General features: G+C 33.6%; 1 protein-coding gene across 1 annotated transcript in view; it reads right to left on the bottom strand.

Moving 5' to 3' along the window:
* Positions 1-24,032, bottom strand: part of FMN1 (formin 1) — a 167,056-nt gene that overhangs the window by 90,995 nt on the left and 52,029 nt on the right. Inside the window, exons 7-8 of the mRNA XM_067295679.1 lie at positions 8,050-8,834; positions 5,085-5,235 (exon numbers count right to left, since the gene is read on the bottom strand). Of these exons, the coding sequence (XP_067151780.1) occupies positions 5,085-5,235; positions 8,050-8,834 (936 nt within the window). The remainder of the gene's footprint in view (positions 1-5,084; positions 5,236-8,049; positions 8,835-24,032) is intronic.

Genomic DNA, 24,032 nt, shown 5'->3' with positions numbered 1-24,032 from the left:
AGGATACAAGCAATTTCCTCCTTTCCATTTCATATATGTCACACCCAAAAAATCAACTGCATTGAATTATCTCATATAAACTTAAAATGCTTTTACATTTACTCTACAAATCCCTGCTCATGAGAAAATAATTGTATCTATTGATTTTTAAATATATTGCACAGTATTTTCCTCTAATATTGGGACATAACTAGAACATTCATCTAGACAGTAAGTTCTCTCCCGCCAAAAAGACAAACTCTACTCTCAAGACATAATACCTAAAGGATGAGAATATTTGTTTTGATTATTTTCTATATACTACTGCAGAACTCCACAGGACTGCATATGTACAGAGGAGATAAATGCACAAGCATACAGATTTCATGAAATATTTCAGAGGATGCATTGTGGAACAAAAAGGGGTTATTCCAAAGCCACTGAATTTTGCAAAGAAGAGCATGATCAGAGAAGCATGAGCAGCCAAAAACTTTGCAGAGCTTCTAAGCACTAAATAAGCATTACTATAACAAACTTCAAGTACATATAAAAGTACCATAAGGTACATCTGACCTTCATTTAAACTATATTGACATTTAAATTATATTATTTTTACATTTTACCACTATAGAATGTACTACATTTCTCTCAAATAATGCCTAAAAAAAGAATTAAAATCACCCTCTAGGCAGTCCGTTGAGAAGTTATATCTTCACTGTTGCATGAAGGTTCTTAACGTTCCTTCCTTCTTTTTCCCCCACATACTTGTTAGAATACCTTATTTTTTAATAATTGTATTTCAAATTCTAATAATTATATTCTGATGTCAGGATGATAGCTTCTAGAAACTACTGTAACTCAATTAATAAGCCATTTTCTGGCTCTTCTATCCATAGGAGAATGGATAGAAACTGTACTTCATGCCTTTTAATTGACTCACACAATCATGTTGATGGAAAGACACTAAAAATGTCATCCAAACCATTTCTGTACTTCAAGAGAGTATCAACTGTACCTGTGCCATTCTAAACAGATTTTCTTAAAGATCTCTTGAGGCAGAAATACATTTTCCCTAGCAGTAAGTGTTCTGTATTCTTTTGGTATCCTTACTCTCAGAAAGCTTTTCATATTTTTTTCTTTGGATCAGCTGCATACATTTGAGGACACTTACTGTGTCCCCTGCATCAACCTTGTCTTTTCCAGACTAAACAATCATAATCATTTTGTTTTTCTTCAGGGACTACTTTTAGACTTCTGATCATTCTCAGCTCTTGGCTCATTTTTCAGGAAGGGCTGCAATGCTTAAAACTAGATGTAGTTCTTAGATCTGGCTGAGTTTATTAACTTAAAAGAAATACTTATGTTCATATATCAGAGGTTTGTTTTCCTTTTTTTGTAGTACCATGATTCTGACAATTCATGCTCATCTTGTGATTCATTACAACCCCCAAATCCTTTTTGCTAAATCACTAGCTGGTCAATTGTTCCCCATCTTATTCTTAGGTAGCTGATTATCCTGAACTGTATGAGCTTGTGCACAGATCATCACTTCCTTTGATGTAGGTCAAGATTTTGATACCTTTGGCCAAAAATGGCTGTCAACTGTAAAGGATAAAAGCATGGGAGGTGGTGAATATATCTAATCTGTGTTGTTGTAAGGTGTCTGCTATAGGGAGTCATTGTTCCCCAAATGGGTAAGAATACAATAATAAAGTGAAATTTCCACAAGCTTAACATGATGTTTTGCACATAAACATTCCTTTTGCATACTAGGCATATGGATTATTATGACTGGTTTCACAGAAATAATTCTGAGAATAAATTGAATTATTGGGTTTTTATTTGAAACTGCAAGAGAAATGTAAATAGGTGGTAAAAGAAGTCAGTCACAATTTAACAGGGCACTGAATGTGAAAGTCTCCTTAGTTTTATAAAGAGGACCAAGTTAAATAAAAAACAATGTCCCTCTAATTTGAAAGACACAACCTCACTTCCAGTTGTATAAGGGCCTTGACTGTGAGGCACTAATTTAATTCTGATTCAAGTAGAAAAGTTTAAGCAATCATGTTATAACAAGAGATCCTGCACCACCTATTGGTCTTTCATTTCTCCGAATATCAAGCAGGCCCAACTAGTTTGTATAAGATAGAATGAAATAGGACAATGTTTGTGCAAGGGAAAAGGTCAATGCTAACAAAACATTTGTTAATGTATTTGCAAGATGTTTACACTGGAAAAGTAAAAATAGTGAATAGAAGCTAACAGTAAAGCCAGACGCATGAGAAGATTTTAAAGCCGTAGAAGGTTTTTGAGCTGTTCTATTAATTGGCACTGTTTGTGCAAAAATTAATATCAATTTGCACTGCATATATTAGGAACTAGCCCTATCTACTTGTTTAACTATGCAAAACCTACAATATTTCCCCATTTTCTACTTGCTGCTCATTATGTTAAGAGGTCATTAGTTAATTCGACAATTCTGAAGTAATGACATATTATTAAACAAAATCCTTTACCTATTTCAAAGATAAAATACTACTCCGGATTCTATAGCTGTACCTATATCTTGCTCTGGAAGACTTTTTTTATGAGACCATAAGAAGGAATTTATAAAGAAACACAAAATGAGTCAGCTAAAAATGATTCAGAATATGCCTTTATGTTTGCATGAAGGGTTTTTTTGCTAGACTACACAATTCTTGACACTCCTGATATGTGTAACATTCTTTAGACCAGACAAGCACAAGTTTCTGAACTGAAACAAAGAAAAAGATTGTTTCAAAAACCCCACCAGATAGATATCCTTGCTAGAAAGAAGGCAAGAGAAGTTGAGAGCTGGGAGAAAGCACGAAAAGGGAGAAGCGAAGCCAGAACTGATAGCTCTGTATTAATCTACAAGGAGCCTTCTGTTACCCTCAGCTACGAGACCCCACTGTAAGGAAGCGCAATGGCTCCCTGCTGCTGGACGGCTTGGAGCCCTCGGGTCCGACCCTCTGGGGCCGGCCTGCAGGCACCTGCCCTTGCAGCGAGACAGAAAAAACACACGACCCAACTGGCTGTAAAAACTTACGATTGCTACTATGAGTTGTTTTGCAAAGAAAGGTGGAAAGGTAGACTCTAAAATAAGAAAATGCTTCTAGATCCAATTAGATTTTATCTGAATTCTAAAAGCTAATTTATTTTCAATTTTTAAATGGACCAAATGACAAAAAGTTTAATTTTACTGACCATGCATTTTAGAAACTTTCACACTACGATTTCCATGTTTTGTAATACCATGATCATAATCCCACAGGTTTTACTGAACTGAAGGCACAGTAATTGATTTCCTAAATAGAACTCCCATATTTTCTATTAGGGGATTTATTTTTGTATTTTTGCACAATTTTTCAAGGAACTTCTTTCTTCTTAATTCCAATAATTTCAGTAAATATATGTCTAGCTTTAAAAGTAAGTTGATATTTAATAACTAATAAAGCATAATTCAAACACTGACATAAATTAAAAAAGATCTTTTTAAGAAAACACATTGGTTTCTCACAAGAAATAATACGTATTATTATACCATTATTTCCTATATTGTACAGAGTAAGTGCTATGCAGTTAGATTTTGGACACAGTTAAAAAGATCACAAAAAAGCCTGTGGTGTTGTAACAAATAAGTAATTTACAAAGAAGTAAGGAAAAAGAATAATACACATTTACCTTTCAGAATACAGGTCTAATTCTCTACCTCGTTTGCTGTCATACACCTAGAGAACTAGGTTCATTCACTTAGCTGCTAAGATTTTGAAATACAAAGGTTAAGTATTTGTGCATGTTACTTTTACATTAAAGTTGTATTAATTACATTCCTCTTTAGGAATCTGTATTTCCAATTAAATAATAGTTTCTGAAGAAGCAAAATTAGTGAAATGGAAAAATAAACTCCAGAAAGAGTGTAGCAGAAATATGAACTAACAGGATTTACATACACAGCTGAGTACTACATGCCATACGTTCTTAAAGCATGATATGATATGAAGATATTTTCCAAAGGGATGGGTGCATCCAACTGAAATCTAATATTTAAAGGCCCTTAACAGTTAAGACTTTAAGGTTCATGTACAGATACCACCCCCTGCCCCTCACATTTTTCTCTTTCTGTTTTATCACATTAGCTCAGATGTTATAAATTCTATAGCCTTGTTTACACTCCCCATTAAGTACTGTACTAAGGCACCATACTGGAAGTGTATGATCAAAGATATTTCAGGACATCTGATTTTGCTGAGTTTCTTTAAATGTACGAAAAAACCAGACAGCATACATCACATACAAAGTGCCCTCTTGTGGTTCCAAGCAGGTAAACCCAGACTTATGACAGTATGTATTTAAACAGGTTTATAATATACAACCATGTAGTTTTCTGAAAACAATGTCAGTCATTATTGAGACTAGGATTTTTCCTGCAGCACACACCATTTCTCCATCCTGTCTGTACACAGCAATTGATAAGAATAAGCTATCTCTGAAACAGAGCATACCTGAGGCAGACGACATCTGTGCTACAGTAATGCCATTGCTGCTGCATAAACTTCTGATAATCAAAGACGTGGTTGTCCTGTCCCTTCTTGACACAGCTGTTTAGTTATACTGGAAAACCATGTTTTGGCATTACTTGTTTAAAACATACAGCAGGGGCTTTACTATCTTGCTCTATACTGTATTTGTCCAGTAACTTAATCTTTATTGGAAGAGAGGTTTTCTAGAATAACATAATCATAGTCTTTAATTATAAATCATTCCAAGAGCAGACGTGGTCTGAAATGTTGTCACTTTTAGACACATATTACAACTTTCAGTCAGTTTGCCTACACAATGTCTTGTCTACCTCACTGGCATGTGGAACTTCTATTTTCAAAGGCAATAAATCTTCCAAGGTAAAAAAAAAAAATCCAGAATTCAATTCTCTAGGTAAGGTTGAATCAGCAGTTTCATCTGTTTTGCTTTAAAATGGGGTTTACCAACCCATCTATTATTTGTTAGTTTAACGATAAATAAATAAGTTTTCTTAAAGTGTAAACTAAGCAGTGACAAAATAAGCAAATACAAAGAAATAATACCTTTTTGGCCTTTGTTTTTTTTTCATAAGTCTCTGATAGTGGTTTTCTTTTTTCCTGAGCGGTATCTTTGGAGAACAAGTATTCAAACTCAGTTGTATCAAGTAAATCAGGTTCTTCTAGTGAATCCCACAATGTTGGCATAGCAGTTTTCCTATAAAGGGAAAGGTAGTAATAAAAGGATGGTTTAATAGAGTTTGGGATCATTTGTATAGGACTTGGTTCACTTCATTTTTTACAGATGTTTTATGCTTGTATTTCTCTTCGTTGCAGGTTTGAGAAACTATGGTAATTATGTGGCCAGTATTTTGTGAGACTAATCAGTATTCTGCTCCATTCAACCAACTGCAAATTTTAAATAGGGATTCTCTCTTCTTAGCATGCATAAAAATCACCATTTACACTTTGGAGCTTGTTAACACAATTCTCTTGTTTTATCTGGAGTTGGGAAAAATGACATGTAGTACTGCAAACTGTTTCAATTCTAAATGACTTTTGTTTCAAAATTACAATACTTGAGGAAAATATGTGGGACAAAATTATCTCCAAACTGCTCTTCTTGTTTCATGTTTATCAGTAGAAGGTGGGCCCACTTCTTCCAGCAGATGTCACTAAAAGGCAATGAAATGCTTTGCAATAAAAAAAAAAAAAAAAGTAGCAAAAACCCCTATAAACTGCAAATGGTTGATGTCATCAAATATACTCTTTCTAGATACAGTATGCAACAGAACGTAACACTTGGCCATGTAAGGGGAAAATGAACTATAAGTATTCAAATGATTTTTTTCTCATATTTAGGATTGTTGCTACTTAATCCTCAACTGCACATTTACTAGGGGTAAATGTTTAAGGAATGCTAATCCTCCCATGAGCATCCAGTGATGCAGCACATTCTTCTGTGTCAACAGCTCCACAGCTTCACTCTTCCTGACATTAGCTAGAGTGAAGAATGGTCTTAGATCCAAGCATTCTGGGTCCATAACAAAATCTTCCAAGCCTGGACAGCTGCTGCTCTAAGCAGCAGACCCTGGAAGAACTCTCCAGTTCTAGTACAGACCATAAATATACTGGATCATTAGACCTGGTGACCCGCAGTCTACTAGAAAGCTATGACCTGGACCCTATCTTGTACTAACCAAAAGCTTGATGAACTAGCAGTATTTCAGAACAAGTATTTTGATCTCAGTGAAGCAACAGGAAGAATTACAACAAGCTTTATTTATGAACCAATTATTTACTATTCACCTATTCACTATGAAACAATTTATCACTAGTAATTCTGGGAAAGCAAAACCGAACTGCTGAACTTCCCATTCCAAAATATTTCATCTCCTTTAATTCTGTATCAAAAAGATACAATTCACATTTCACTAACTGTTTGTTCCTGCCAAACATTTTACATAAAATAGTAACACGTTAAAGTGTTTGATTATATGAGAATAAAATTTGCAGAATTATGATTCTGTACCTGTCTCATCAAAATAAAGTCAGATGAAAAGTTGTAAACTAAAATAAAGCTATCTCATATTTAAATATATTTTAAAGAATGCAAATGTTTACTTTAACAGTGATTAAAAATAACCCTAAAGCTAATTTAAAATGAAAGGTTAGGAATCTGAAAAATAAATAATTTCTTAAAATGTTTAAAATAAACAGCAATGTATCATCTTTGTAACTGCACTTATGGTAAAATTGCTTTGCACACAGATAATAATGATATGAATTTTAAGACCCTAATAATCACCTCGTTTCATTACTTGCATAACACAGGACCTGAATTATATTTTGTGATTCCAGCAACTCCTTGTTAAACTAGAAATATTTTGTGTCACTTAAGAATCTCAAAAAATATATTTTTTCAGGCAACCCATTTAACAGAGCTCTTTGTTACATTAATAAACACTTAAAAGATCAGAGAGTTAGATGGAGCCTCTATCCAAAGAGCAGCTGAGCAGCACTGAAACCACATCCCACTGTGGCAGTAAGGTACGTATGCTGCCAACTGAATCAATATATAGCAGACACAGAGGATGTGGGAACATTTAAAAAACACAGCACAAGAACTGTTTATCTCTCTGTGCCTTTTTGCAAATGGTCCCTTATAAACAGAACCAGTAAAATAATGTATTTCATATTAAGTTTAAATTTACTAGAAAGGTATATATGATTAGACTGTTTAATAGCTCAGATAATGTTAAGGTAACAGCGATTTCATTTTATTTTGCAGTTATCTAGTTTTATCACAGCACTAAAATAGTAAGATTGTAAGATAAAATAATCGCTTTTTTTAAACTGCTATACTGTGTAGGGACCTAGATGTTTAGAGCATATGTCCCTAAGCTGTAAGTATTTATTCATATGCTTTACTTTTCCTGCTCCCACAGAATTATACACAGAGGTTAAGCCCCAGTGTAACTTTCTAGGGCTGGAATCATAGACAATGACACACTCGGTGCTCTGAAGACGGTATCATCTAAAGTGACTGGAAAGGAAAAGTAAATGAAACTCAAAGTTCTCATCTAATCAAATCCTACCATTTCAATTCTAATTCTAATTAAGATTTAAAAGAAAAAAAAAAAAGCATCTCCTGTATAACTTTTTCCTTTTTAATGCTAATTCTAGAACAATCAATATATTTGGTTGCCCTGCCACTGGAAGGGCAATAGCCGGAGTTGTCCAGGAAGTACTCTGACATTCTGGAAAGAAACTACAAAACTTCTTTCTGTGGCAAGGTACATAATTTTCATTTATATTTACCATTTTAAAACTATTTCCTATGATCTATTTTTAGGCTCCTGAAACTGATTCCACTTTTGTTTTCTTCTAATATTAAGTTCCATGCCTCTATACTGATTTTGTTATATGTTCCTGCGTTGCTTACTTTTCGTTATTAAGGTTTAAATAGTGTACATGCCCATATATCATGGTATATAAATAGCACCTCTAAATCCAAATACATTTATTTTACCTGCTGCCTTGTAATTGTATGCGGGTCCAATACAAAGGCTTCATGGGACGGCTAGGTTCAATGGCAGGTTTCCGAGGACCTTGGCTTGAAGATAAAGTGCTATTAATAAAGTGTCCAGGCCCAAGAGGTGGAGGGGGTGGAGGCAACCCAGATCCAGGCAGTGGAGGAGGAAGAGGAGGGCCCAGCCCTGGAAGTGGCGGTGGTGGCGGTGGTGGGGGCACTTGAAAATTCCTAGAGTCTTCAGAAAGTGGAGGTGGCAGTGGTGGCCCAGATCCGAAGTGGGATGTCAGTGAAGTCAGACCTGGTGGTAAAGGTGGTGGTGGAGGGACTAAACCTGGTAGTGAAGAATCTGGAAGGGGAGGAGGAAGTGGTGGTGGTGGCGGTGGCGAAGGAAGAGGCAGCATTTGTTTTGGTTGACAAGATAAGCCACTTTCTGAAAACTGTACATTGTAACATATTTCCTTATTTTCACTTTGGGCAGAAATACTATAAGTCAAAGAAGAAATATTAAGCTTTTTGGGTACTGTTTGGTTATTTTTCACAGCTTTGTTTTCTTCTTCGCTAGGCTTTATGAAAGTTTCTCTATCAGTCTGTATGTATACATTTCTGTATGTCTTTGGTGGGTTATCATCTTCAGTAGATACACCAATATCACTTGCTTCTTCATTTCTTCTGTTTAATTTATTTTCCAGTTCATTCTTCAGATGTGCAATGGTTTCCTCAAGCTGTGCAGTTGATACAGCATGTTCTCCACGAATATGGAATACTCTGAGTTCAAACTGAGACTGCAGAACAACAAAAAAACCCTCAGTATATTTTGCTAAAGTGATTATTCTGCAGTAATTAAGGATCTTCACATTTAGATCATGTTCTTATTTTAGGCAAACTATAATGACAGATAGACTTCACCTTCCCAGTTTTAAGTGGTTTTATTGCAAGCTATTGCATAATTAGGCAATTACTAACTTTTAATGAAATGTAAACAATGTATGTTTCAGTGAAACACATTTTATAAGTAAATAAATATCAATTCGCAAATTCTAACTTGTACCCTGTCTTGATGCAAACTTAATTTTTTAAATTGCTGAATGCAATAATTAACATTTTTTCATTAGGAAAAAAGTTACTTGTTTCCAGTGGTATCCTACTTAATGGCACATGACTTCATTGACTATCACATTTCATAAATAAGGCATATATAGTTAACATGCTGAGAAGTAAGAAATAGTTGAAACGAAACAGAAGCTGAAAGTCCTCCTAGATAAGATATGGGTAAGCAAATTAAAACAAACACTTTCTCATCAAGGAAGATATATTAGAAGTGTCCTCATCAAGTAAATTCATGGAGGTACACCCACAAATTCTCCTTCAATTTTACCATTACTATAAGATTAAAACTGCCTTTTAGTTTTACTGGGTATTTTTCAATCTACAACTCAGTAAAATGAATCTTAGACCCAGAAGAAAGGAATTAAGAGGATTTCAATGAGGTAAAAGCAAATACTTATATATATTCCTGAAAGAAATTTGTTAAGGAAGAAAAACAAACTCTTCTTACCATACATCATAAAATATGAAACATTCAACAAAAAAGGTCTTTTTGAAATAATCCAATACAATAATGCCATTCAAGATAGCACCTCTCTCCTATATCCCTCATTCCTTTTTTCAAAGCTTTGCAGCTGGTCACAAGACAACAAAGCATTGGGATGATCAACTATTGCTCGAGTTCCTACAGGTTATTTTCTAATATGCCATGATACTGCCAAGCAGCTGACTGGTGTTATTTTGCTTCTGTGCAAGCCAATGACTCCTGAAACAGCATTTTTCCATGGCTTTTTCAGGATCTTTGTAGAAAGGGAAGCCAACATTTCAACAGAAGCAGCTAATCAGCTGCACTTCATTTTTGTGTGATCTTAATGAATCCCTGCAGGCACAGCAATTTACATTAAAAAATTCCCACATAGCGCTGGTCAGAAGTGGCAACATAGCACTCCTACTTATCATACTGAGTTGAGTATTAGGTCAGATTTAACAGTTTACAGCTTTAGTTAATATGCATCCTAGTCATACATGTGTAGTTTAGTATAGTAAATACAATAATGTAATATCCTGTAATTTTATATCATGCAAAGAAGTTTTGAAAAGATATGCAAAAAATATACATTATTTCTTACAGGAATATAATCAGCTTGCATTCTAGTCAATCTGTTAAGATAAATTGCTTCAGATTGCTAAATTATCCCCATCTCCTGTGGTCAAAATTTATGCAGTCTTAGAGTTAACTGCATTTTTTCATTAAAAATAGAAGTTTCTCCTCCCTTGTGTCTACCAAAAGAATTATGCAGATAACAAAAAAATCATAGTGAAATGACAGTGGAAAAAAAAAGAAATCATTTGTAAAACAAACTCTCCCAAATGTATGAAGTTAACAATCTGAAAATGGATACAAAACGTTCCTTTTCTTAACCGGCACGCGTAACGGTGAAAAATCAAATTGAAAATCTTGCAAAGATAATCAAACAATGATTTGTATTGGAAATAACCCAGTTTCAATTAGTTTTATAGCAGAATTAGGTTTAATAGGTAAAACTGACAGATCATTTTTGACTGGGCTTTTTTTCTTCTTGTACTGTTACTCTACAAAGTTTATTGTGGCTCAGTTTAATTACTAGTTCAGTTCAACTATTATAAGATTTTCTGCTATTTGAATTGTTCCAGAGCAAACAGTTCTCTTTTTAAACTCAGCAAAGTGATCCATAAATGAAGTAATGAAGTAAGTTTGCCGTAGGGAATTTAGCTATTTTTTTTATCATAGTATTTTCCCCCTATTGTACATCAAAAACTCCCCAGTAGAACAATTAACTTTGAATGTTAAAGTTCTTCCCAGCTGTAAATCTTCAGTCACCTCAAAAACACACTGTTAAACATGCAGAGTATTTAACAAAACTCCTTATTGGATTTAACTAGGCATGAAAGGAACTGTGTTAGTATTATATACTTTTTCAATTATAGGTCTATGGTCTTTAATATACCATATATAGCTGTTGGTTTAAACTCAAAGAAAATTATCTTTTAGGTGATAGTTTTATCCCTTCTTTTGCATTTACTATCACACATTTTGAACACTACTTTCTGTGAATAAAAATAATAAAACTATTATTATAAAGAAAAAATAGAGCTAAAATTACTAAGGACAAAAAGAAAAATGAGGCTGAACAAAAATGATGCACTGGGAATCTGTATTGAACATCTCATCAATGGAAAAGATCAGTCTTATCTGACTGCAGTATAAAATAGCAATAAATAATAAAAAAAGTATTGGTTTTAATTATCTTACATTCCAAACCAAATCTTGTTCACTACAATATTTTCAAATTAAATATGTCAGTATTTGTAAGAGAACAAAAAAATCATTTTCAAATTCTTCTTCCTCTATTTATGAATAAGAATTTGTATTGGAATCAGTGATGATTTTCTGTAAAATAAAAATAAAACTTCCATTTCATGGACTATGAGACATACATTTGTTTTTAAATAACGTTATTAGAGCTCTGGACGTACTAGAGGACAGTAGCTACTCATGCTACAACCTCATGTATAGTCTGATCAATGTAATTATCAATGAATTAAAATCATATAACAACACTGAAAAACAGTTGTTTCAAAAAATTACTGAAAATTATTTTAGTTGGATTTCAAGCATCTACCAAATTAGCTAAGTCTATATTCTTCTATAGGAGCTTTTATATGACCGGTTTTCATAACAGTATATAGAATTTTTTTTCTCTAAACCTGGCAGGATATGAAAAAGTGACATTTGGGTGTCATCAACAGAAAGCTGTAACAAAATTTTCAGGTTTAGGGCACACTTTATCATTTTTGGATTTTACTATTTGGCAACTATCAATATACAAAACTTAATCTTCAACACAGTATATATGTATGTATATGTGTATATATGTATGTGTATATGTATATGTGTGTGTTGTTTTAATAAGGTCAGTTTCCTGGCAAATATTTCTACAAGATAATTAAATGCTCTGAACTTTTATGATGAATCAAAAATTCATGGAGATGAAACAGTCTCTAGTTGTTCCATGTAGGCTACATTTAAACATTCTCTTTCTCTCATGTACTGTGACAACTGTGTGTGAAGCCTACTAGATTTTCTTTATTTCATCACAAAGAATTATTTAGAGATCTTATCAACATGTAGTATTAAATGATAAATAAAAACACCGTCTACTAAACTTAGACACCTTTGACTCCTGAAATTAAGTTAATACTGAAAAAAAAAATCCAATTTTCATTTGTCTGTGGTTTAAAACTCTTTTTACACCATGCTGTGTAATAGACCAAAGTCTCAGAATTCAAGCTGCAGAATAATTACTGATAATCACTAGACCTCAATATACAAATCTGGAAGGAGTCTAGGGAAAACTCAAGCTACTGAGAAAGCTCTCCACTTAAAATCTGTAACTTTTTGTCAATACAACCAGCCATTGTGCAAGATGATTTCTTAACTTTACAAAAGGATTGTTTCATATCAATTTAGGATCCTTCTTCTGACGTCTGCATTGCATGTCAAATTTATAGTGAGCATTTTTATTATAAAGAAAAGACACTGAATCTTGCTACAACAGTTGGTGATACAATAAATATCCAGGAAAGACTTTTCTTTCTTACATTGCAGAAAAAAAAAGTCAGAAACAATGGTACTTTTAAAATCTCACAGAAACATTATACATTATTAAATAAATCTGACATGCTGAAACAGACTATAATAAAACTGTAATTCCATCTCACAATTTCAGTGGCAAAATTTCAATCAAAATTTACTTTTATGCCATATGCTGTCATAAGATGTGTGAAGTATTAAATATCTAACTTGAATACATAGACACTTTCTTCAATATGAATTACTGCTAGAAGCACTTGTGCACAACCTTTCAAGCTAAAATCCTGTTTACATTTAAACAGGAACCAAATTTCTTCTACTGAAGTATACATATGTCTACCTAAGCTTGCAGTTTTATTTACAGGTGTCTGTCAACAGTCCTTTAAAACATTTATGATGGCAAAAGAACATATCTGTGGCTGCTGGGAAGAACTGATTTTTCGATAAATTCATATTCTATAGGCATTACTGGTAGAAACAGTTTGAAATACTCACTAGCTTGTTATCAGTGACCTACTGTCATCTTGGCAATATACTGAGTCTGTTTACACGGCACTCCCGCAATAGATTCCTAGAGTCTTTGAGAACTGCTGTAAGATGAACAATGACCAATGACTACCGTAAGAATATAATAGTTTGGTCACAGCTATTTTAAGCAGAATGAAATGTAAGAATTTTTCTTCAGCAGGAGACAAGATGTGCGAGGAAGGGAAGGTACAGGAAGATAGCAGGAAACTGGAGCTTAAAAAGCCACCCTGTGCAGCATGAATGAATATAATTTATCCCTGAAGAAGGGTAAAGGATTTGGCAACCTATCAGAGTAGGTCTGTATAAAATGAAAGGAAGATGTTATGAAGAACAATGTGGGGGATGTTCAAGAGCATGTTTTTGATATAAAGGATAACAATTTTTTCAGCTGAAAAATGCATTTTCCACTTTGCCGACTTTTTTAGAAGCCTGTAGTTGTCTGCTTCTCAACACCATTCATCCGAGACAAAATTGGGATTGTTTATGTAGATCCAACATCCAACAAATTAGTGCAAGGAACACATTTTTGTACTCCCTTGACCATTTCACATATTTGTAGCATTAACTTACCTCTTTCAGGGAGTATATAAAATTAAGCCCTCAGGTCTTGGCAAGTTGATGATCACTGGCTTCTCACTGTGCCCATGACTCTTGCCAGCCAATAAGTGACATTATCTAGTTGTTTATTACCTATTCCTCCCTCCCCTGTACACACACACAAAATTGTTACTTACAGCTGCCTAAACTTTCATGACAGTAGAGATTTTTTTTCTACAGATTATCATTACCAGTACCAGATGAAAGAGGCAGGTACCTTCCAATAAAAGCATATTATTATTATTTCCTCTTCAAATTGCCAGCTTAAAAGAATATATAAGCATACAAATAAATTCATATAACCAAGTACTGGAAAAACCTTAATAAACTGAAATTAGATTTCAGTTATTAATTTGAAAGTACCTCCTGAGTATCTTAAACCTGATCCACACAGCAATATTTTACTGGAAAAAGTTGTCTTCCCTTGGTACAATCTTTCATGCATGTGCTGCCAATTTTTGGAGTTTTTGAGTCAATTTTGCATATTAAATATGCAAACAATGCCATGCTAGTATGCTGAAGAGCAGTGTTGGAATTTAGAATAAATTTAACACACAAAGAAGTGGTCTGAAAAAACATACTATAATTCAAAAGAAAAAAAAAAGAGAGAGAGAACTGCAGTGTACATAGCCACTGAAGGGAACGATCAGTAGTATGGCAGTTCTCCAGGAAAATGATCTGTGGAGCATGGCAGATCATACACTGATCATGAGTCAACAACTCCGTATTAGAATATATAAATAGAAATGTCATATGTAATAAAAACAGTTATTCGTGTGCTCTACTGGGTGCTGGTAAAAGCTTTGGTGTACTATGTTCAGTTTGAGAAGGATGCCGTCTCTATGTTTAAGATCACTGTTACTGAAATCTGGGGCAGCATACTCAGTATTCAATTTCTAGGTTCTATCTGTATTACCTTTGTTCTCCATCTCACCCTCATTGAATAACGGTCCCTCTTCTTTCCTTAGTTTATTTCTACGGCTGAAGAATCTTTGGCTGTATCTTTAAATTTGCTCTGCAAGACTCAGCTTGGCTGTTGACAATTGTCCTTTAAATGCTACACTTTTCTGATCTCTAAAACTAGCCTTCCTGGCTGATGTACTTCTTTTTCCATTCTTCCATAAGCTCTATGTTTCCACCTAGTATCCATTTTGAAGAGGTTGAATAAATATACTGTTAGGTCTAAAACCCTTCCTTGTAAGTTTTCTTTTGCCTCTCCTCCACTTTGCTTGAAATGCACGTTTCGGAGTTTTTGCACCTCAGATTCTGACCAAATAAGGACCATGCCTATTTCATATTCAAGCCTTGAATCACATCCGTACATCTGCATTTGCAAGTGAGTTTCTTTAATTTCTCAAGGTTTGTCTTTATCCGCCACTGGAATGGGACACCTTGATCACTCCACCTTGTAATGCCCTTGAGTAGAACCACTTCACCAAACAAATGGTCTCAGCTGACTCTCAGTTCCTTTAAACAGACATTTATATATAAGATTAGAAGTATGTATTAACCTCTTCCTAAAAATATACCACTGTCAATGGGTAAAAGAAAAGTAAAAATCAGCCCCAAAACTCTTGCTAAAGTACGTGCTATTGCAACAATACAAAGATGATTATACAAATACCCAAAATATTGATACACTGTAATTTGAAAAACAGGAAGAGTTTTTCTGCTGTCTTCTGACATTTTCCCTTTACACTCGGCTTTGTTTTATGAGTGACTTCCAGGAGTATCCTTTTTGCACCTGCTAAGTGACTTTACACAACAAAGAAAAAAAGGCAAGAAGAGATATTTTCTGAAATAATACAGAAAGCTCAGCCTTGGTCCTGTGAGATTCAGAGATCTGAAGCATATGGTCAAGATGAAGAAGAAAGGCCAAAACCAGAATCAGCATATTGTACTTCCTTTAGCATGACAGACCCAGATGGTAGAGTATGTAATTAATCACAAACAAAAAAAGACTAAATCCTCTCATTCAGAATGTATCCTGGGGGTTGTCTAAATTTCTTTGAAATGATAATGTGGATTAACATGGACAAATCTCTTAATACCAACGTGAAATAATTTTTCTCTGTGCTCTGATAGGTGGCAGAAAGATAAAAGTCTAATTTAGTATGGTCAATACAGTCAATTAAATGCAATGAAGTACATTAGTTGCATTACTGCCTTATACGATGTGACTTTATACAATCAGGTCAAAGAACAAGACTTTCTGATCATGATATGGAATTGCTCTGATGTTAAAATTTTAGAAGAATTCATATGCATCAATATGAGGAAATCATAAATCTCTACAACCATCCGCATTCAAAATTTAGTTACTGGCTTGTTATAATTCAAGACTCATTCACACTGCAAAATGTTTAAAAGAAACCCCGAAAAGTGTAACTGCAAGACATAAAAAGAACTTCTCTATAACACTACGTAGAACAAGCAATATGCAGATCTTATTTTTTGGAAATAGCAAGTTAATGCTTCACAGTTAATGCATAATATTTTTTCACTAATGTTTACAATGCAATTCTACTCTGAAAAGTAACTGTGTAAAAATAACACATTTTTAATGAACAAAGCTGTTCTTTGTATATCAGAGACAGACCTCATCTTAAACTGAGAAACATACACTTTTACTAGTTTTTCTCTAATTAGCCTGGAAAAACAACACAGTAGAGGGAAAGTGAGCTCAATTTTATTCCCTTCTCTGACTTTATAGAGATTGTTAAATCTAATTAGTTACTTGTGCAAAGCCAAAAAAAGCAAAAAAGGGAACAAAGATGACACAAAGTATCTGACAGTTTGGTTTCATGTACTACTTTATGAGTGGAAATGCCCTCAGAAAAGAACAGGTAAGAATTATTGAGTTGCTGCTCAAATATATTATTTCACAACCTAATTAAAAAAATAATATTTTGGTCAAAGTACTGTGCCTAGAAGAGTGAGGAACAAAACACTTTTTTCATACAGGCTCTGATTTTTTTTTTTTTTGTGTGCATTCTAAGTGATTTTGTCTTCATTTTTTGGAACAGCTCGCACTTTATTCTTGTATTGTGTTGACTTAGAACAAAAAAGTTCTCTTTTGTTAAATCTTTGTCCTTGAAAAAACATACATTTGTTTTAAATTTTAACAACAGAGATTTAGCAATGCAAGGATATTTCAGAGAAAAAAAATGAAACCTGTGCTAATTTGCATAAAAGTCAAAATTCCTCTCTAACAAATACCTCAACAAATATAATCAATTACATATGGTATATCGACATACTCAAAGGGTTCTTCTGACAGTTAATAGTAAAAAAGCTAAATGATTGACCATTCCCAGAACTCTAAATATTTGTTCAGGCTATGTATACAGAGTCCAATACCTATTGTTGTTCTTGTTGTTATTTAAAAACATAAAATGCATAGTTTTATAGATGAAATAAAGCAAAAATATTTGGAAGGAAATTTTCCCAAAGCAGGTATATAAAACCTGCTATATATATATATATGTATATGTCTATATGAATTTTGAATATTTTGTTATTTAACTACTACTAGCATTTGTGTGGTTGAGAAAAATATAGAGTTTTATATCAAGTAATTTTTCAATACAAAATTTTTAGCATAGCACACCATTGAAATATACCTATTTACATTACAACATGCAGAAAATTTATAAAAATAGCATATGCACAATTGTTCATATATAGCACTACAGATGGCCTAAAATCAACATTACATTTTAAGCACTAATTCACTTCAAATTTGTTAACTGAAATAGTTATTCTGAAAATATATACATGTTTTATATGCTATGAAATATAACCTCTGATTTAAGGGCACCTGAAACTATACAGAATGATTTATGATTCTTGGAACAATTACCATTTCTATAAGTGCACACTAGGAAGGATCTCAGTCTCAGGTTACTATCCTTAAATAAAACATACAAATATACACCAACAGTGTAAGTTATTCGATTATACATTTAAAAATAAGAAATTATTCTTTCAAAAATTAAGTTGCATGATTATACAGCACTGTAATTAAAACTGCATATTGGCATGCCAAGTATCATTAAACATCTAAAAAACATAGCAAATCTTCCAATTTTCATTTAATAGCTTAACTATTTGAGGTAATATATTGAGTATTCCAGATGTAAAATGTATTACTAAAACCCTCTATTTATGAGAAGTAAATCTAGATGATCAAATTGCATATTCTATATTAGGAATCTCAATAATTAAGAATCTGAGTACATCTATTATACATTTAGAATGGCTCAGAATGCATCTTCCATAACAACTTCCTTAAGCTCACATGTAAGAGGTATTTTAGAATGAAACAAAGCTTTTAACAACTCCACTCTAGATATGGTGAATACATTGTTTAAAAACAGCAATACATTTATTACATTTGGCTAGAAAATATTCATTAGCTAACATAGGACAGAAAGCTTGATGCAGTTAAACATCTGCAGCCTTAGTAAGACTTATATTTATACTATCTGAAGGTCTGAGTCTTTTATGTAAAAAAGGATTGTCAGTATAAGTGCAAAAGTGGTGTGAAATATATACCAAAAAGAACAAAATTATACCAACAAACTTGAATTTTGAATTTACTCATGAAATGCTCCTTCCAATGCCAATAATCCAGATGAATACAAAAAAAATTGTCTTTCTATACTGCTATTAAGGGAATGAGATGGTAAAGAAACCTTTTTTCCCTCTCTCACCTTTATCATTGCCCTGAAATAACTGGTATGATGCACTTTATTTCAACTTTTTTCTTACTGTTCTGTCTGAAAGAAACACAGTCTAATCAAGGTCAACTTCTGTTACACACAAGTTGTTGGGAAAGAAGGAAAAAATAAAAGGAAGAAAAAACACAGAAAAAGATAACTGAATGAATTTATGAGCAAATAACATACTCAATATAATTTTTTAAAGGTAACCTATGGAAAAATGCATTTTAAGAAATGAGCTATGTTTTAAATTCTGGCCCCTGTTTTTTTCTTTTTTTTTTTTTTTCTTTTTCTTGGATAGAGCTACTTCAAAACCAGCAAACTGCACTTCTGAGAATACAGAAAATCAAAGTGAAACGGAAGGGATTAATGTAATAATATCTATCCTCTGTACTCCAAAACCATTGAAATAAAGCTTGACCTTTCCATAGATTTTATTTAAATTCATATACTCTTAAGTTTTCACATGTGTTTATGCTTTACAATATTCTTCCCATTTATTATTCCAATGTCAGTCAAAACTATTTTTGGTATAGCCAGACCCAGAGGCCACTTTGGAATTAGTCTGCATTTATATATGCTCTGAATACTTCCATTCTATATACTCAGTTCTGCATCTAATGTTTAGATATATTTATTAACATCATCAGCTACCCTTCATCTTCCTCCCTCTGTATTACCCCTTTGCTTTGGTCTCTGAATTCAGTTCCTAGCAATTCCCAGTGTTGGTCTTCTCTTCCTCTTTCCTGTTTCATCTCCTACACATATTCCAAGGTATACCACAAGGGAAATATGTCATTGAAATAACTGTAGTCATTAAAGGCTTGTTACCATCCTTCACCTCTGCTATATTACTAAATGATTCTTCTCCTAAATTAAATCCCATTCTTTATCAATTTGATTCTTTATTCATGCTTTCTATCTTATCCTGCTCCTCTTCACTATTTTCTGGGAACTGGAATCAGTAATATCCAATCTACCATTCTTCCAATTGCAAAGACTGGGTGTCCATCTCCAAACACCGAGTGCCAGTCAATGGATTTGCAGGCTTTTGGCCAGCACATTTGAACATCCTGAGACTAGTGGCTCAATAACAACAGTAAATAGGGAATAGCTGTTTTTAAAAAATTATGTACTATAAGTTAAAAAAAATGACGGAAACTTATTAAATATGTTTGCTGATCATGGAATATAGAGGGAGCTGGAATAGAATCAATTCTTTTTTATTTTTTTACCACAGTGCTGTTTTCACTGATCATATAGGTATAAAGGTAACAAACGCACCTCCATTTTTGTTATTACAGAAAGAGTACAAACAGCCATTCAAAGCAGATCTATGAAACAAGAACTCGGTAGCCGTTTTCTGACCAGGACCGTATATTTCTAGGGACCAGTCTGTACAAGCTACAAACCACCTCTTGCATCAGAGACTGCTCACAGCCCCACATTTTTCTAAGCTTCATCATTTTCTCCTCCAGCTGTTTATGAACCTAGGATTTTCCCTTAGTGCTCTGTCATCTTTTCCAGTGATTTGCAGGTTGCCTTAAAGTTTGTTTGCCTCATCCTGATTGCCACGTGTCTGCTCTGCAAACGTCTCTGTAAAATTACATTCACCTAGTTTTTGTTTCCTGCACGTATACATATCCTTTCCTCAGTCCCTTCACTCTGTTACTAACGTCTGTTCATTTTAGATAACAAACATAGCCATCGCAGGACTATTCAAACTGTGTTTTGAAAATCTGGCTGTCTGCTACACTACAAGATTAACAACAATATTAAAGCTAATTCTAAAATGCAATAGTATATTACACAGACTCTCCCGCTGCAGCTGCCGTATTTTTCTGAATCGGGGGAGACTGCAGACTTTTTTGAGCATGGACCAATATTCAAGTTTTTAAATGGAATTACAAATTAACTCACTTGGAGAGTTTTGTTATAGCCTGCATAGCTCTTAACAGCTCATCACTTGTTCTTGCTTTTCTTCAGCTGTCCTATTTACTTGTAACTTTACTCAAATGAATCTTCTTACTAAGAGTAATTCCCTCCCTCTGTGTAACTTCCAAAGACCCAGATAGAACCCCTGATGACTCCTAAAACTTCTTGGTAATCTCTCAGGACCCAACTAAATATTATGAATTCCAATATAAGGAAAAATATCTCTAATAGTGTTCACTGTACTCCACAGTGTACTCCACGTTTAAGGATTCAATAACGCCAACTTCTGCACCTGGCCAGTGATTTATTCTGCTGCGGAATCTTTGTGCCCAGAGCGAAATCTCATTGGAATCTAAATCCTTTTTGAATCTGATATATAAGTTTAGTATCTGGGAAGCATCCAAAACTTTCAGAGCAGAGCAGTTGTTGGCTAAAAAAGGATCATAAAGAAACAAAAGACCATAAGTATGAAAATACAGGCTCAAGTTAATGTTAACTGGTTACAACCATACTTTGTAGTGACTTCTGTCCCCTAGAGAACAGAAATATATCATTAAGAACTATCAAGTGGTAAAGTAAAAAAATTTTCCACATATATTTTAAAAATCTAGGCTGATGGACATTAGCATGGCGATAGAGAAACAGAGCAGTGCCACCCTCTTTTAAATAACTCCTTTGGCAGTAATTCTTATCGGCCTCACACCGTCCAGAAGCATATAGCTGCCCTAAAAATTATGAAGCTGAACATGACTGAAAGGTATCATGCAGAAAACTATTAATGCCTTGGATCACAAACTTCTAGCCACAGACTACATCATTTCCTAAACAATGTCATCCTTTGAGATAAATTTTGGTATTTCTATAAAATTAGACTAAATATTATTTAATAAAGCAAACTGTCAACCAAATGTGTTTAATTGCATAAGTTTCAATTTTATTAATAAATAAATATTAACAGTGGATAATCTAGGGTTTATGTAGATTTTATATGTTTGGTAAGTAACTTATAAAATGCCTTCTAATATTAAAATGGAAGTTTTGGTACATTTGAATGAAGAAAAACATTTTTTCAAAAATAATAAAACCATAACTAAAGTTCAGTTGACAAAAAAAACCCCAAACAATATAACCCTGCACGTATCTCAGATAGCAGTAAGTGAAGAATATCACATGCACTGGAAGTCTGCAGGACAGGCATTGTATAGCAGTTGCAGGAAAACCTATAACATTGGGTATGTGTATCATATGTGTCATTCAGAAAGAGAGAGATCCAGAAAGCGACCATGTATTGATTCTTCCCATATGTAAGCTAGTTTTTCCCAAGAAAAATAAATCTCACATAGTTTGAAAAAAGGAATAGCCAGCTAAATGAGACTTAGCTGCAAATTTCCAGGAAAACTGATACATACATGGACAATTCTATTGACAAATTCTCTCCATATTTTCAAATCCTGTTAAACTTTCTAATTCTGCAAAATGGGATGAGGGAATTCATTATCCAATATATGACTAAATCTAAGTGATATGTTACATACAATTTCTCTGGGCCCAACCTAATTAAAGAATGGAACCAAACAAAATTCAATCTTTAGTTGAACTGGGACCACAAACAATTAATGTGCAGAATCCACATAACAAAAGCCTTTTTAAATTGTTAGTTACCCATTTTGTTTCCCACTTGCAGCTGTAATCTTGGTCTTAGGACAGCCTAGGTTACTTTGTCTGAATAAATAAAAAAATGCTAACATTTGTGTTTTGGGGTGCTGTTCAAAAGATCAGATTCAAGCAGAAAAGACTAAATTATTGCATATTATTTAGATATTTTCAAAAATGCAATATATAAAAATATAGACTAATACTTTAAATTCCTTTTTACCTAATCATTTAGGTGCTGTTTTGATGACGATTTACTTTCAGGAAATCATATTACTTCTCATTCTCCAGGGAAAGAATATGAATTGTTACTGTTACTGATTAACCTAATGTTCTGGTGTGTAAAATTTGAAAATTATGCAAAGATGGCTGAAAACAAGTTGAAGATGAAGTTTCAGTGACAAAAACTGCAGAGGCAGTGTGGATCGAATAAGAAAATGGACTGTAGTTGAGAGCAAGTTGTCTCTGATCTTGGAGAATGTTTTTGGACACCTAACAGCTTTTTTATTACTGGGGCTGATTAAAATGAAAAGCCTTACTACTAAAATGTTCTTTTTGATGAGTTTTTCTGCCATGAACTATAGACCTTGCAGTCCAGTGGGACACAAATCCTTTGATCCTGTGCAGTCACATAAATTCAAAGTCGTAAAACAACATTGAATTTGATTTTATTAGTGTGGCTGATGTTGCCAGAATTGTAATGCAACCTTGTTTTTCCCTCTTTTCTTCCTTTTCTTTTGGGGAGGGGGTAGAGAGGGAAGGAGAGTTTATTGTCAACATTACTTCACAGTATAAAGTACTAACTTCTTTGGCAATAGACTTCAAGATTAAGCCATTATAACAAAGCCTTGTAATTACATAGGAAAGTAATGGTATGTATCACCTTCTGCTAAGTTACAATGAATGGTTTAGTTGAAGCAAAAGTAAGTTGAAGCAAAAAGCAGAGGAAGTATAGAACATGGAAAACAGTAATCAAAGATAAAGTATATATCCATCAAAGGATAACACGTAACAATGAATACTATTTTGTGATAGGAGAAATACAGCCAAATAGTGCCATGACTTTATGAGAATATTATGAGTTTTAAAATTAAATATATCTACACTTTCAGAAATTGAAGCCTTTCATTCTTTAAGAGCATAACTTTGTTACAAGAATATCCTACGCTGAGGAGAAGACCATCCTCTCCATCAATATATAGAGTTCAAATGTGCAATGAGAACAATTAAAACATTTGTTATTTTGAGGCTTAGCAAGCCATTCACTTCTTTGTTGTGTGATAAAAAAGAGGTAAACAGACAATGTAGAGTTTTCAAACTACCCAAAACACAATAATTCAGTAACCGACCTAAAGGCAAGTACATAAACACATTGAAAAAACATTTACCAATACCCATCATCTTTGGTAATTTATCTTCCTCAGTCCTTTACTTGACTTTCCATAAAGATGGTTTTGTTCCCAGTTTGTCACATTCTGTCTTTTATTTTCTGGGTCTGTCTGATCCCAGATATCAACATAACAGTACAGTTTCAGTTTTACTTCATGGAACATAGCAGCCTACAGGACTAATTCTCTGATGCTTGCAATTACTGCATTCCTCACACGTGTTATAGAGAGGGTCCTCAACATGTCAAAACAAATAGATTGTTTTGGTGAAACAGTCCTTCCTTCAATATAAAATCTATTATATTACAAAACATATTACCTCATTTCTCTATAGCAAAGGAAAGGAAGGCAAAGGTTGATTTCCCATTCAGCTTTGGCATACTGAGGCATGGTAAGAAAATACAACAGTATTCATTATATTATACACTATCTATGGAATGACAAAAAACCCCTCATATTTTCTTCATAGCTCCATTA

This window comes from Apteryx mantelli, chromosome 4 (assembly GCF_036417845.1).
Source record: "Apteryx mantelli isolate bAptMan1 chromosome 4, bAptMan1.hap1, whole genome shotgun sequence".
Lineage (NCBI taxonomy): Eukaryota > Metazoa > Chordata > Aves > Apterygiformes > Apterygidae > Apteryx > Apteryx mantelli.
This window is presented reverse-complemented; position numbering and strand designations above follow the sequence as displayed.